This window comes from Drosophila innubila (genome assembly GCF_004354385.1).
Source record: "Drosophila innubila isolate TH190305 chromosome 3L unlocalized genomic scaffold, UK_Dinn_1.0 0_D_3L, whole genome shotgun sequence".
Taxonomy (NCBI): Eukaryota; Metazoa; Arthropoda; class Insecta; order Diptera; family Drosophilidae; genus Drosophila; species Drosophila innubila.
This window is the reverse complement of record NW_022995376.1, coordinates 26,155,532-26,169,332: the sequence shown is the minus strand read 5'-3', so window position 1 is coordinate 26,169,332 and position 13,801 is coordinate 26,155,532. Positions and strand designations below refer to the sequence as shown.

The 13,801-nt window shown below is 36.1% G+C and overlaps 1 protein-coding gene across 3 annotated transcripts; it reads left to right on the top strand.

Moving 5' to 3' along the window:
* The first annotated feature begins 516 nt into the window (after positions 1–516).
* On the top strand, positions 517–8,246 carry LOC117786920 (dnaJ homolog subfamily C member 5 homolog). Of its 3 annotated transcripts, XM_034625339.1 has the most exons (7): positions 518–707; positions 3,203–3,341; positions 3,426–3,578; positions 3,650–3,781; positions 5,030–5,092; positions 5,738–5,945; positions 7,008–8,246. In XM_034625339.1, exons 1-7 carry the CDS (start codon positions 673–675, stop codon positions 7,028–7,030), a joined length of 753 nt encoding a protein of 250 aa, XP_034481230.1. In that variant the 5' UTR covers positions 518–672; the 3' UTR covers positions 7,031–8,246. The 3 variants fall into 3 exon arrangements, with proteins under 3 accessions (XP_034481232.1, XP_034481230.1, XP_034481231.1); XM_034625340.1 differs by lacking the exon at positions 5,030–5,092; XM_034625341.1 differs by lacking the exons at positions 5,030–5,092; positions 7,008–8,246 and having other exon boundaries at positions 517–707; positions 5,738–6,841.
* The last annotated feature ends 5,555 nt before the right edge of the window (positions 8,247–13,801 follow it).

Genomic DNA, 13,801 nt, shown 5'->3' with positions numbered 1-13,801 from the left:
TAGTTATTTAATAAATATTGCCTGATACTCAACCTTCGATCCGGTGTAATTGTTAAAAGTTTCTAATAAATAAATAGAAAATAAGAACATTAATTAATCTCTTAAAAAAATTGTCAAAATAGATACTTTCCTCAGATGTAAATAGTTCTGAAAATTTACCCTTCTTATTGGAACCATGACTGGAAAAAGTTTTAGTACCGTGACGCCACCTTGTGTCTGTTTGCGAAACATAACTTCTCCACCTATGGCCTAGTTTTAAAAGTAGACGTCACAACTGAACTTAGGACCTACCTGAAAATAAAAAATACATAAAAAGATAAGTTTTGGAAAAATTAACATCGAACTTATTGAAGCGTTTAAGCTATCGATATTTTTCGGTGATTCAAGGCTGCCACACCGTTTTTGGGATCAGCGCTGCCATTTGGTTTTTCAGCTATTTTACATCGAAATTTCAGCTATTTTTCGGATGCTTTCCAGCCATTATTTTTTCCACTAAAAAGTTGGCAACACTGGTAGTCATAGTCATTTACAATTTCGTGACAAATATAACAAATGTGTTGTTTCTCGAGTCTGTGAGTGCGTGCGAAAATAACTAGTGTTCATAATTAATTACTAACGATAGTCGTCACATCGTATCAAAGAGGTACCGGCAACAACAGCAGCAGCGGCAACATGAGCGGAGGTGGCATGGATAAAAGAAAACTGTCGTAAGTTTAATTTTGCAAACACTTTTCTTCATATTCCTTTTTTTCTTCTGCGCACACATACATACACGTTCATGCATGGTGCAGATGGCAGATGCGCGTTGCCAACGCCAGCGCCAAAGCAGCGCAGTCGACGTTCAATTGATTTTCCACGCAACAACAGCAGAAGCAGCAACGGCTGCGGCTGCAACAACGGCAACAGCGGCAGCAGGCAACAGCAGCTGAAACGTGAAGACATCGCCTGCTGCCGCGTATTGAATTCCTTTGGATTGGCATTAGGATAAACAAGGGCCGCAGCCTTTTATTCACAATTCACAAAGCGAGAGAGGGAGAGAGAGCGAAAGAGAGCGCATTTACTGAGATATACACTCGCATATACATGGGTGTGTGTGCTTTCAGCTTATTTCTATTTGTTCATTCATTCTCACATTTAAATCAAACGTCGTGTTTCGATGAGAAATTAATGGCGCTTATTGAATATGTGATTCGCTCAACAAAAATTACACAAGAACGCTGCAAACGCCGATGACTTGTGATAACAACAAGTGCTCTCTCAAGCACACACACATGCATCGCGTACATATGTATGCATGTTATCTACATAGTATAACAACTTTATATTGGAGTGCTTTAGCTGGTTTTAGCCGCTAAATATTTGGCAGCTTGTGTTGTCCCCATTCTCCCTCGCACTCATTCACTCATCACACCCACACACACATGCATATGTACTTGCATACTCGACAATCGTGTTTGTAGATAAGTATATGTATATTCATATGTAAGTAAAAAGTACTACAATCTTTTTTTAAATTAACAGTGAGTAATACTCGAGCGGCATTTCCTTGCCCCAATTCTCAACGGCTTTGCTTCAAGTGTAAGCTGCAATGGTCCGTTTAATGTGTGTACTCACTGTCGCGTGTCCTTGACCTTGTGCCTTGTTCCTTCCCTACGCAAATGATCTTATCCCCCCTCCCCCCACTTATCTCCTCCTCCTCACGACAATTATTCTGATGGCCCATTCTCCTTATCAGCACATAGATTTGATAAAAACATGCATAAGCTTCTAAGCCAGAAGAAGCTACTTTGGCAAATCCATTATGTATGTAGGTTCCAAGAAGGGATTGTAATAGATTCATGTACAGACATTAGGGTGCATCGATTTGTATGGGCCCAAAAATTATTGAAAAATGATAAACCAAATTTGTAATCTACGGTCAATTATAAGATATTTGTCACAATAGATTTTTTGAAAATTTTTAGCATGTTATTTTCAGCATAGCTTTAGTGTTTTTAGTCTGATCCTGCGAGATTAGTATCAGAACTCTTGTTAGGACCAGGACTTTCAAAATTTCGTAGATTTCAATCAAAGGACCAAATGTTCTTAAAACAATTATCGTCCATCAAGAATTTAAAACACAAAAAGCGGGGACTATGAATTAATTTAGGAACTATGGTTCTTTTTCGAAACTTCTAAGAATTGACCTTAGATTTAAAAGTTGGGTTAGCATTTTTTGTGAAGAAAAATCGATGCACCCTAACAGACATACATATATACATTTATGTATATAGGCAGTCTTTGCTGGAAAATCTATACGAAATGCATTAGCTGCTTATATGCAACTACAGTCTGACAAGTAATTTCTTTGACAAGTAAAAGAATTTTTCGAAAATTTTAATTTTTTAGGTTTTTTTTTTTATTGAAATCATTTCTTATACATAATGTCTTAATAATACAAAAGATTATTGTAAAAAAAGTATTTAATTTTATTTGGCAGATAATAGTTCTACTCTCATTACACATTATTTAATTTTTCTTAAAATTAAATATGTACATATGTGGATTTTTTGTCTTTGTCAAAACAGTTACTCTACGAACTGTAGTTGGTTTAGAAGTGCCTTCTTGGCTGCATTTGCTTTGCGGGTGCGTCATCAATGCCAAGTTGTTGCCACTGCGTACGCATCCGACATACGTCGCGACGTCCGACGGTCGCCCAACCGCGCCCTGCCCAATGTCGAATGGGTAGCGCCAATTCTCAGGGTCTCTCAGGGTCTGTACGTAACATATGTATGTGTTTCTATCGCGTGTTGCATTACTTTTAACTGTTGCTGTGAAATGTCAAACAACAACTAAAAAAAAAGAAACGACCGACCCGACACGACGGACGCTTAGTCATCATCGCCCTGTGGTGAGTAGCAAGTCGCAATCAGCAAGTCGCAACATGGGAATAGAATTTGACTAGTTATTCGATGCTACGTGCACAGCAAGTGAATAATATAGTAGTCCAGCGAACCGCAGCTGCCGTCAATTCGATTAATAGATCGCTCTCTCAACTACAATTCACGCAATATCAGTGTTGATTTGCAAATAAAACAATAAAGTCAACCGTTTCTACTGTGATAATTTGCTATGGGTTTCCCCGTGATTTATTCAATTTTCAATTATTCAGGCATGCAATCAAAACTTTCAACTGTGGATTTTCTTTTTTTTTTTTGTTTAGCACATCGGGCGATTCGCTGTATGAGATATTGGGACTTCCAAAAACAGCAACAGCTGATGATATCAAGAAGACTTATAGAAAACTTGCACTTAAGTACCATCCAGATAAAAACCCTGACAACGTTGATGCTGCCGATAAGGTAAACTATACCATACCACAATATTCATATTGTTCAGATTTATTTATCGATACGTAATTCTCCCATTTAATTGCTCAACGGCAGTTCAAGGAGGTCAATCGAGCACACTCGATACTGAGCGATCAAACTAAACGCAATATCTATGATAACTATGGCTCACTGGGTCTCTACATTGCCGAGCAGTTCGGTGAGGAGAATGTGAATGCATACTTTGTGGTCACATCGCCAGCGGTGAAGGTAAGTTCTGAGTGATTAACCTATGGTAATTGAATCTCATTCAATCTTTTTGTTTGGTTCTCTTTTTGCAGGCCTTGGTTATTTGCTGCACTGTGTTGACGGGCTGCTGCTGTTGTTGTTGCTGCTGCTGTTGCTGCAACTTCTGTTGCGGCAAGTTCAAGCCACCAGTGAACGAGTCGCACGATCAGTATGCACATTTAAATGTGAGTGATGTTTGATGTTGTCTTTACTGAATGTGCCCCTGCCCACATACTAACTAATCCTGATTCAAATTAATGCCACAAAAAAAAAAAGACAACAAAAAACAAGAAAACCAATCGATTTCAATATGAACTTAACCAGCTATAAATGCTATCATCACACGCACACACACCCACAGAGGCACCCCTACACTAATTGTACATAAATACATAGATAACTAAACTAACTGAAATTAACCAAAAACACAGGACTCAACTCATTTTGATGATTTTTGTGAGGCAATTGTTTAGTCAAAAGTAGTTTTTTAGCTAATCTTATGCTTACATTTAACTGGCATTTGCAAATCGATTTATCGGCACTCGATCAATAAATGCTTTATTTCCTTGAGTATAATTTTGTAATTGTATTTCTAATTTTCCAACGGTACCACGCTTAATTGTTAATTTTGTTTTGTGCTTTCTACAACTATTACTACTGCCTCTACTTCCTCTGCCTCTCTTTGCACTATGCTCCTTTTCTTAGATTCGGGGTAAGTATGTAGTTTGAGTTTTTCTTTCGTTTCAAATCAGCGAAAGTTATTGACAATGGCAACGGTAAACACAACTAACCCCAACCCCACAAATGTTTCGATCATTTCAATTCAACATACATTTATTTATCTTATTACTTGGTCTGTTTTCCATTTTTCTTCTCTGATCTTTTTCATTTAATCTCGGTATAAATGCGGACACCACGAAAATCATCAAATGCTTCAAATTCTCAATACTATCTATATAAATATTTACTCAACTTTCAATCGACTTTGAATAATTTCTGAACATCATATTGCACATATCAACAAAATTCGATATGTAATTGTTGTAAATAAAAATCTGAAGCCCTTGTTTTATTATTATTTAAGAGCCGACAGACAATTGCTTTTCTTGTTTTTTACGTCTCTCATTCTACTTGAAATATTGAGAATGCTTGATTTATGTGCTTATTCTTTGAATTCAATTTCCTTTTGTAAACAAATGTGCATTTGAGGAGAAAACAACAACAACAAATTTACGTTTCTATTTTTGTTTATTTTTTCTCAAAACTACCTTTCGATCGACTCATCATATATCCACCTACTACCTCACACACAATTGCGTCTGCGCGCGTTTCATGCTCAACAATATCGCATATATATATGTATCTGATCTGATTGGATCAATATATCTATATGTGTATTTATATGTGATATGTTTTGTCATTTGAATGCCCAGCGCTCCGATGGCAATCGAGAGGCCAGCGATCTGCCACCGCATCTGGGACAGCAGCCACGTCTTGTAAGTATAGAAATAGGAAACGACACCGGCACGAGTACCGCATGATCTTAGGGAAATATCCAAACTTCATGAACTCCGTGCAAATATTCAATTGCATTATACACATAACTAATCCCCCAATCACAACCACCGTAACAAAATTAAAGCGTTCTACTATAAAATCGAGCTTAGAAATTCTGTTGCAAAATTACGTAAAGCGCAGAACGAAAAAAAATTAATTGAGAAACCACAATAGAAATAGAATGATGTTAATATATTAATCAAGCGACAAGACCTCTCATCTTTGAACTATGGTGAACAGTTTTTTGGCTGGTAAATGGGTAAATAAACTCACAAATTATTATTTTCATTTTTGCTAAAATTGTGCTATAAACACGTCATAATATATACATACACAATAAGTAGTATTAGTTTAATTTATATCTTTGTTTCGTATGGAATCTTTCTTTGTTTGAGCTGAATGCATTGTAAAATATACTTCAATAAATAACTCGCTTTGTAAACGGCTTTCGCATACCGATAGAAAACTCGTTGACTAAACAATGCTGAAGAATCACTCTGTCGACACCTGTCCAGTGAAAAAGCGACTCAAATGACATACTTTAACCAATCCTTTTACTCATACTTTCACCTTTGTCCACACAGGAGGACGTAGATCTCGACGATGTGAATCTGAGTGCAGGAGGAGCACCTGTTACCACTCAACCACGAGAGCAAGCTGGCGGACAGCCCGTATTTGCTATGCCACCACCCAGTGGTGCTGCCGTTGGCGTCAATCCATTCACCGGAGCTCCAGTGGCAGCCAACGAGAACACGTCGCTGAACACAACAGAACAGACCACATACACACCAGGTATATAAACAGTTGGCTCCCGTTAGCCGTTAACCAACTAGAGGAATCAAATATAAGGAGATCTATGAGGTTATTCAAAAAACACTTAGCAGCAGTACAATAACAAGCTTAACTTTAAAAAGAGCGTCTATGACCATCGAACTTGTTGTTAATTGTGCAGAAATAGTTAAAAATTACATACAAAAAAGCAAAGAGAAAAACACAAATTAAAACCAAAATATTGTAAACCACTTATGAATGTATTACAGAATAGTTTGATACTGGAGTCACTCTATATATATATATATACATAAAACTTTTGCGTTCCCCACTTGGCAGGGAGAACAGTACATACATAATGGTACATAATTAATACAAAGCATTAACAATTCAAACACCTTTCTAGCAGTAAGCTCTCTTATATGTATACACACATACATACTTGCAGTCCTAGCATATGTAGCACAGTTATAGGACCTAAACGTATATTTTTAGAAACTCATTTTCACAGAGAGAATCCGACGAAATAGATAAAACTCACATACATACATGTGTGCATATACATATATGATAATATATCATATGCTAAGCCTCAGTAAAAGTGTACTTTTGCTTCCCTTAACGTTGATTTTTCTGACTAATAAATAGCGTACTTTAATCGATCTCCAGAACGTCCATTAAATCGAATTCTTTGGGTCAGATCATTAATTACAGTCAGTTATAATACTAAGATGAGGCACTATCTATAACACTGCCTAAAAACTATATTTATAATTATGTAAATCAGTCGATTTATTAGACGTTGAAAACCACACCTTCTCTCTTGAATATGTAAACACTTGACGCATGTCTTAAAGATGGATTAAATGAATTAAAAATGGGATTGCAGCACATTGTAAATACATATTTTCAATTGACAATTTTTTGGATTATTTTTTAATTATTTCGCTAATCAATTAGATCTTCACACGTCCCATATGCATAAAACTGTTTAATTTCGACTAGGACATATTTAAATTAACATTATTATAATTTTTCACTATACTATTTTCTTTCTCTCCCTCTCTCTTTCTTCACTTCTAGATATGGTTAAGCAAAAATATTAAGTTCATGCTTCAAGCGAGACAAATCCAATTGTTGAGAGCGTTTTGAACAGCCACACACATTTTATATATTTAAATTAATTGATCTTTTTGTTAATAATTTGGTATGTTATACAGATGGAAAATATATACATACATACTTATATTTATCATAAGCTTTAGAACATAATTCTAATTTAAATTATGATGCTGATTGTAAAGCGGCAGCTGACAAGTTTTAATCGATCCGATACAAACTATTTAACACACAATGTTGTTGCAATTGAAAGAGCGATCAAAGTAATACAAGTACATAATTTTCGAAATCCAAAAACTCACTTAACGCCATCTGAATGCAAACTGATTTGAAAACAATTCGAATTATACTTAATATTAACACAGGTGCATTACTTGTGCTAACAGATACACACAAATACATTCATTCATTACATGTAATCAATATTCATAACACACTTCTGTAGTTATAAAATCTGCAAATACATATTATCTAATCAATTACGATACTTGATACTTAGCCAAACTGTTATTGGCATATACATACAGTAAAAAAGTATCAACAAAATATTTGTATGTATGTATCTACAATTATATTTCAACCTAAGTGAGTTTGAGAAAAAAATTAAATTAATTAAATACTTATAATCATATATTTATAGTATTCCTATAAAACGAATCGTAACTATAAATCCTTCGTACTATTGCTGGCTTTTTAATTGGATTGCATCGGATTGTGAACTGTTAACTGCAAGATTAATTTTAATACTTATTATGTATGTCACATTTATAACATACAAACTTAACCTTAGTTTGCATTTGTAAGTGTGTGTGTGTCTGTGTGTGCGTGTTGCCCATAGCTAAGAAAATTGTAATTGTTTATTGTTAAAACTGATCAAAATTTCGTGTGGCATACGAAACCTGTGACCATTTAATATCTATCTAATTTTCAAAATAGGTTTATAACGAAATTGTTAAAATATGTATGTAAAGAATCCAATAAACTGTTTCTCTTGTTAAACGGTGGGTCACTGATTTGACAAAATCAAAGCAAAAGTGGCCCACTGTTATTAACTGAAAATGTAAATACATAAGTCAAGTTAAACAGTCTAGAATTGCACCCAAAAATGAAGTTAAAGAAATGAAAATTAAAATTCTCTTGCGATTCATCAAGTCGTTTTATGGAAGGATATCATTGTAATACAAATATATGTATAATCCCGGACACTCTGAAAGTATTCATTATCAAAATGTTATCCAAAATGACAAGTACAATATTGTCCAAAAAGTATTGCAAATTAAAAATATTTTCGATATGTATTATTTCAAACTGTATTGGATTTTTAGCCTTCTGTTAACATACTAGTATTTTATTCCATAAAAAATTAATATTCTCCCATGCATATTTGTAATTTGTAAATTAACGCAATTAGTCCCGAAATTTTATAATATCATACACGTTATATCATTGATATCAATTATGAAGAGCCCGCAAATAATGTATACAGTATATACACACTTGCAATACAATATAATATAACTATATATATAAATATATATATACTACTATATAAAATTCAATTAATGATAATTAAATTTTAAAATTTTGCGTGTGTATTTATTGTTCTTACGAGTCCAAAGTAAAAAAACAAAAAGAACTCTACAAATAATTCCAAAATTTACATTTACAAATTAACAATTGTTTTCAAATTTAAATTTTGCCACAAACAGAATAAAACCGAAATAAATAAATTACTATATAAACAAATACACTTGTTATTTTATATTGCTATTTTGGCATAAATAGGGGTATAGAAGCTTCGATTATCTACAGTATTTTATATTTCCAAAAACCAGGGACCTCAAATAAGTGTTAAGAGTTAAACAAAAGTGAACGTGAAAAAAGTTATCTAGTCGAATTGGGAAAATGTTAGGTATACTTTTTCGGTAAAGTGGAAACAACATTAACTTCTATTTTTTTTTATCAAAAATTAATTTAAACTAATTTTTTTTATCAAAAATTATAAATTATGAAATAATTAAATGTCAATTTTTATTTAAAATTCTTAATATAATTTTATTTATATTTTTATCAAAAAAATCAAATATAACTGCAATTTTTAATTTTAAAAATAAAAATTAGTTTTAAATTTTTCAAAAACTAAAATCTTATATAAACAATATTTTTCGATTTTTTAAGTTAAAATTAAAATTTGAATGTAAATATCTATTGAACCAAGTGGTGTATTTCCAAAATCTAAATATAAACATGATGTGATTTCATATGATACATCATTTGTTCTTAAATTGAAAAATAACTTTTATTTTTAATTTTTAGAAGAATAATTGAAAGCTAGTTTACGATTGAAATTTAACTTTTATTTAACCATCGAAAAATAAATTATTTTTGCATTTATTTTATAAAAATTAACAAATAGTTTTTATTTTTAAAGTTATAATCGTCTTGGCACCTGCAAAAAACAGTCCGTCGATTAAAGCTCACTTTTACGCTCTTTTAATTCTCACCTTACCGTTTATGGGCATTGGTAAACAAACACGGCTTCGTCCAGTTTGTTGTTACTGTTATGGCCAAACTTTTGACAGCTGACTCTATAAACAGACGGTAGTAAGCTTTTTCACTGCTCTCTGCTCTCAGTTCGCTCTCTTTTGCATTGGTTTGTTTTGTTTTGGTGCTTTGTATCAAATGCCTTCGCAGTGCCCGTAAGTAACAGTAAAGCCGGCACATGCGCTCTCCAGTCAGTGAGATTAAAAAAAATAGAGAGAAAGAGAGAGAGAGAACCCTGAGGCTGAGCAGTAAGTGGAGGCGACTCGGCGAAACTTCGCTGCAGAGTTTTTACGGGTCAGAAACCGATACGCAGTCGGAGAGTTCGTGCGCGACGCACTGAAAATTTATAACTGAAAATTCAAAGTGAAATTGTAAATTTTTTTTTTCCTGCTGCACACTTAAAATCGGGGAAATGAAAATTCTATAAAGTACATTTGTAATTGCAAAGCGAATATAAATACATTTGAATTGCAACGGGCGAACCGAAGGAATCGAAAAACCAAACCCAAGCCAATAGTTGATGAAAAATTACAGGCTTTTGTGTTGGTGCTTGTGTGTGTGTTCGTGTGTGTGTGTATGGCTCACGGTATATGTATGTGCATGTGTGTTGATTTTTCATGCGCAATTTGGGTTACAAAGCAAAGTGAATAGCGAAAAAAGGAAACGGCTGCTTAAATGCATTGAAATGTTTTAGGCAGGGGCTTCATTGATTTTCCTACGCACAAAAGTATGCTATGTATAAAACAAAGTACTTGAAATTTGATTGCAATGACTCCGAATGAAAGTGAGCCTGGCCACACTGGCAGATTAATCGCGTAATCCGCCCAAGTAGCAGAACAGGCAGCCGAAGCAACAAAGAACAACAAAGGACAATAAGGATGTGGACGACGACAACAGACGACAAGGAGAACGACGCCATGTAGCTGGTAGGCGAGACGGGGCGAGAAGAAACGAGGTGACGACACTCCCTAATAACCAACATCGGTAAACAAAGGAAGACTTACCACAATCCAAAATTCGAAGCAGGCGACAATCAGGGCGATTTTCTGGCTATCGGGCATTTGGTGCATTGGTCGCATAGCGGGCACATTGCCAAGCTGGCTCCGGTTCTACCCAGTAGCGGCATGGCCGGTCTTGTCAGCGCGGCCAACTCAGCGGGGAGTGGGGGAGGGAGCAACGGCAGTGCGGGCAGCGGCTACAAGCATCAACATCAACATCATCTCATCTCGCCGACCCACAATCATAATCATACACACACGCACACACACACACTCACACACACACATACACATACACACACACACACTTTACCGGCCGGCATATGCAGCAGCGACAGCGGCATTTCCACGCTGAGCGCCATCTCACCTCCGCTCTCGGCGGGAAACTCGGTGTGCAGCACCACAGCAGCAACAACAGCCGGCGGCAGTCCCCAGCTGCGCACTTCGCCGGCACTCAGCATGCTGGGCAGCGCAACCGCCACAGCCAGTGGCAAGACACAGACGCAGACGCAAACGCTGAGTCCGGCGGGCAGCGGGTCCCCCAACTATTTGAGCACCATGAAACTGCTCGGTCCGGCAGCGAGCATTGATCTGGGCAGCTCGCCACTGTCGCATCGCAACTACAGCAACTCGCTGAAGGGATTCAGCTTTCGACGCAGCTTTGACGACAAGATCATAACGCCTCCATATTTGTCACACGCCCATGGACATGGCTATGGTGGTGGCAATGCTCCCACATCGGCACCCGGGCCCATACCCTATCCCCACTTCCATCCAACGCCTCATCATCATGTGGCAGCTCCAACGGTGACATCTGCGCATCATCTTCACTTGCACCACCACGGAGCCGGAGCCTCTCATCAGCCCCTGTCACTGGGCACGCTTACATCTTCGCAGTCGACCACGAAGCTCTCGTACCGCGACGACTTTCTGCAGCAGATTGGCTACCTGCCAACCACTCGCATCTACAGCACCCCGACGAGCATCGTCGACGAGGACAAGGCTCAGCAGGACTTCCTCTCGCTGTCACTCTCACCGCCACTCAATCGGCGCCGCGACATGCCAGCATTGCGAGGACCTTTCGTCAGTCTGTGAGTAGTCTCTCCACTTAGTCATAGATCTTAACTCCATCTCAAAGCAATCGACAACTCTTGTAAAAGACTGCAAGAATAAGAGCAGAAATTATAATTATTTTCCGAACAGTTAAATAGAAATCCGTTTTTTTCATGATATGCTTTTTTAGATATAATAAAAATTAATAATCATAAATTAAAACTTTTAATGTGACTGTTTTTCAAAATCCTCATAACTGTTACAGTTCAGGTTAAATATTCTGTTTATTTTTATTTGAACTTTCGATACCATATAAATATACCACGAAATATCTTAACCAATCGTCGCAAAGTCGCATTTTTCTTCGTCGTAAAAAAAAACAACACCATTCTAGAAATATTTCAGCGCTTCTGAAAAATGGTTACTAGTAGTGAAAATTGACAACTACAGAGCACAGAAAATGCTCTCACAATTTATAATTCTTGCAACAGCAATACGAATACGAACACGTTAATAATTAAAATAGCGGTATACCTTTAAACTGGTTTTTGCTGTGATTTTTCGCAATTTGCGGGGGCGGGAGGTGACATGGCTAAAATTAAAAACAAGCCTGATCTGCGTGGGGTTTATAGAAGTCTGGCTGACAAACTTTTTTGTCGAGATGTTATAGTCTCTGAGATACAGGCGCTCACACGGACGGCCGGACATGGCAACATCTGCATACATACCAGAAAGATTTCGAATCTCATTTTAAGAATCAATCGACCTTATCATTCGAAAATGGCCAAATCGATTCGGCTATAGAATATATATACTTTATAGGGTTGGAGATGCCTTGGGTATAAAAAAGATCTAGAAAGCAGAAGACATAAATAATCGCATTACTATGACTATAATTTTGTTCCCAACTGTATACAATTTATAGGGTCGGGATGCCTGCTTCTTCCAGATACACAAATAACGAATACGATATACCACTTTACTTATTTTTTTAGTCACGGGTATGAAATTTACATATCTTTTCGATGTTTTGTAGAACGTACTTGGAGAATCTGACTGCTCACCTCTGATTTACACTTTTAACTCCTGAACACTTTCAGAATCCTTAAAATTCAGTCAACAATATTAATCAGCGGTTAATCTGACGAGTTAACAATCTCCTGTATGGTCTGAGTAGCTCACATATACTAAGTGCTATATTTTAAGTCATAATTTACATTATGCCCCTCCAATTTACTTTGTGGTACCCAACAAATTATTTATTTACCAAAAACACAATCTACAGCATTTCGATTTATTGATTAAGTAGTCTCTGAACTTGTTGTTCTCCTACATTTAATTTTGTTTAATACATGGTCTAATTACATCATACGTTTATATTATTTGTATTCATTTACTAATCATATAAAATTAATCGCTTTTCATGTATAAATCGCTCTCACCAAATCTCTGTCGGTGCCTCGGTTCGCGAACTTTTCGATGTCCTTTCGTCAGCCAGTGAGTAACACCTCCAATTCGTCATAGATTTTAGCACATTTTTAGATGCTTTAATGGCATACACCACGTGCCATAACGTGGGCTCAATTAAATTCATCGAGTCTCATCGAGGTGCTCTCACCTCTCAGTTATGTGTTGACAGGTCAGCCAAGTGTTCTCGTTCCCAGGTGCACAGTGATACGCATTTATTGTTTCTGCTTAAAATTTGGGCTATCACATTTTATGAATGGTCAGTTCCTAAATATTCGATCGATTGGGGAATACTTAATATTAGAAATATTGAAGTTTTTAAAAAGGTTCCTCTACCGTTGTAAGAAACTAAACTCTGGCTAACAAATTTTTTACATTACATCACAAAAAATAACAAAATAAAATGTTAACTCTGAACTCTTATTGCTTGAAAATTGTCGGGTATGAATTCCAACAGTGGTACTATTTATGAAATTATATAAAAGATACAGAAATATCCGAGCTCTACTTTTTCACACCTATTTTTGGGTACCCAAAGATGGTTTATATTCATTACTGGTTTATTTGGTACAAAAAAAAGTAACTTAAAATATATTTAATGACCCTTTTTTTAAATTAAACAAGTGGGCGGTTACAGTCGAGCACGCTCGGCAGTAGGATACGCTGAGCCCAGGGACTCTATACTGTGGTTGATTT

Bases quoted from the DNA above. Each gene is read 5' to 3' on its own strand.
- LOC117786920 (XM_034625339.1), top strand. From the start codon at position 673: ATGAGCGGAGGTGGCATGGATAAAAGAAAACTGTC. The intron at 708-3,202 runs GTAAGTTTAATT...TTTTTTGTTTAG, and splicing joins ATGGATAAAAGAAAACTGTC to CACATCGGGCGATTCGCTGT. The intron at 3,579-3,649 runs GTAAGTTCTGAG...CTCTTTTTGCAG, and splicing joins TCACATCGCCAGCGGTGAAG to GCCTTGGTTATTTGCTGCAC.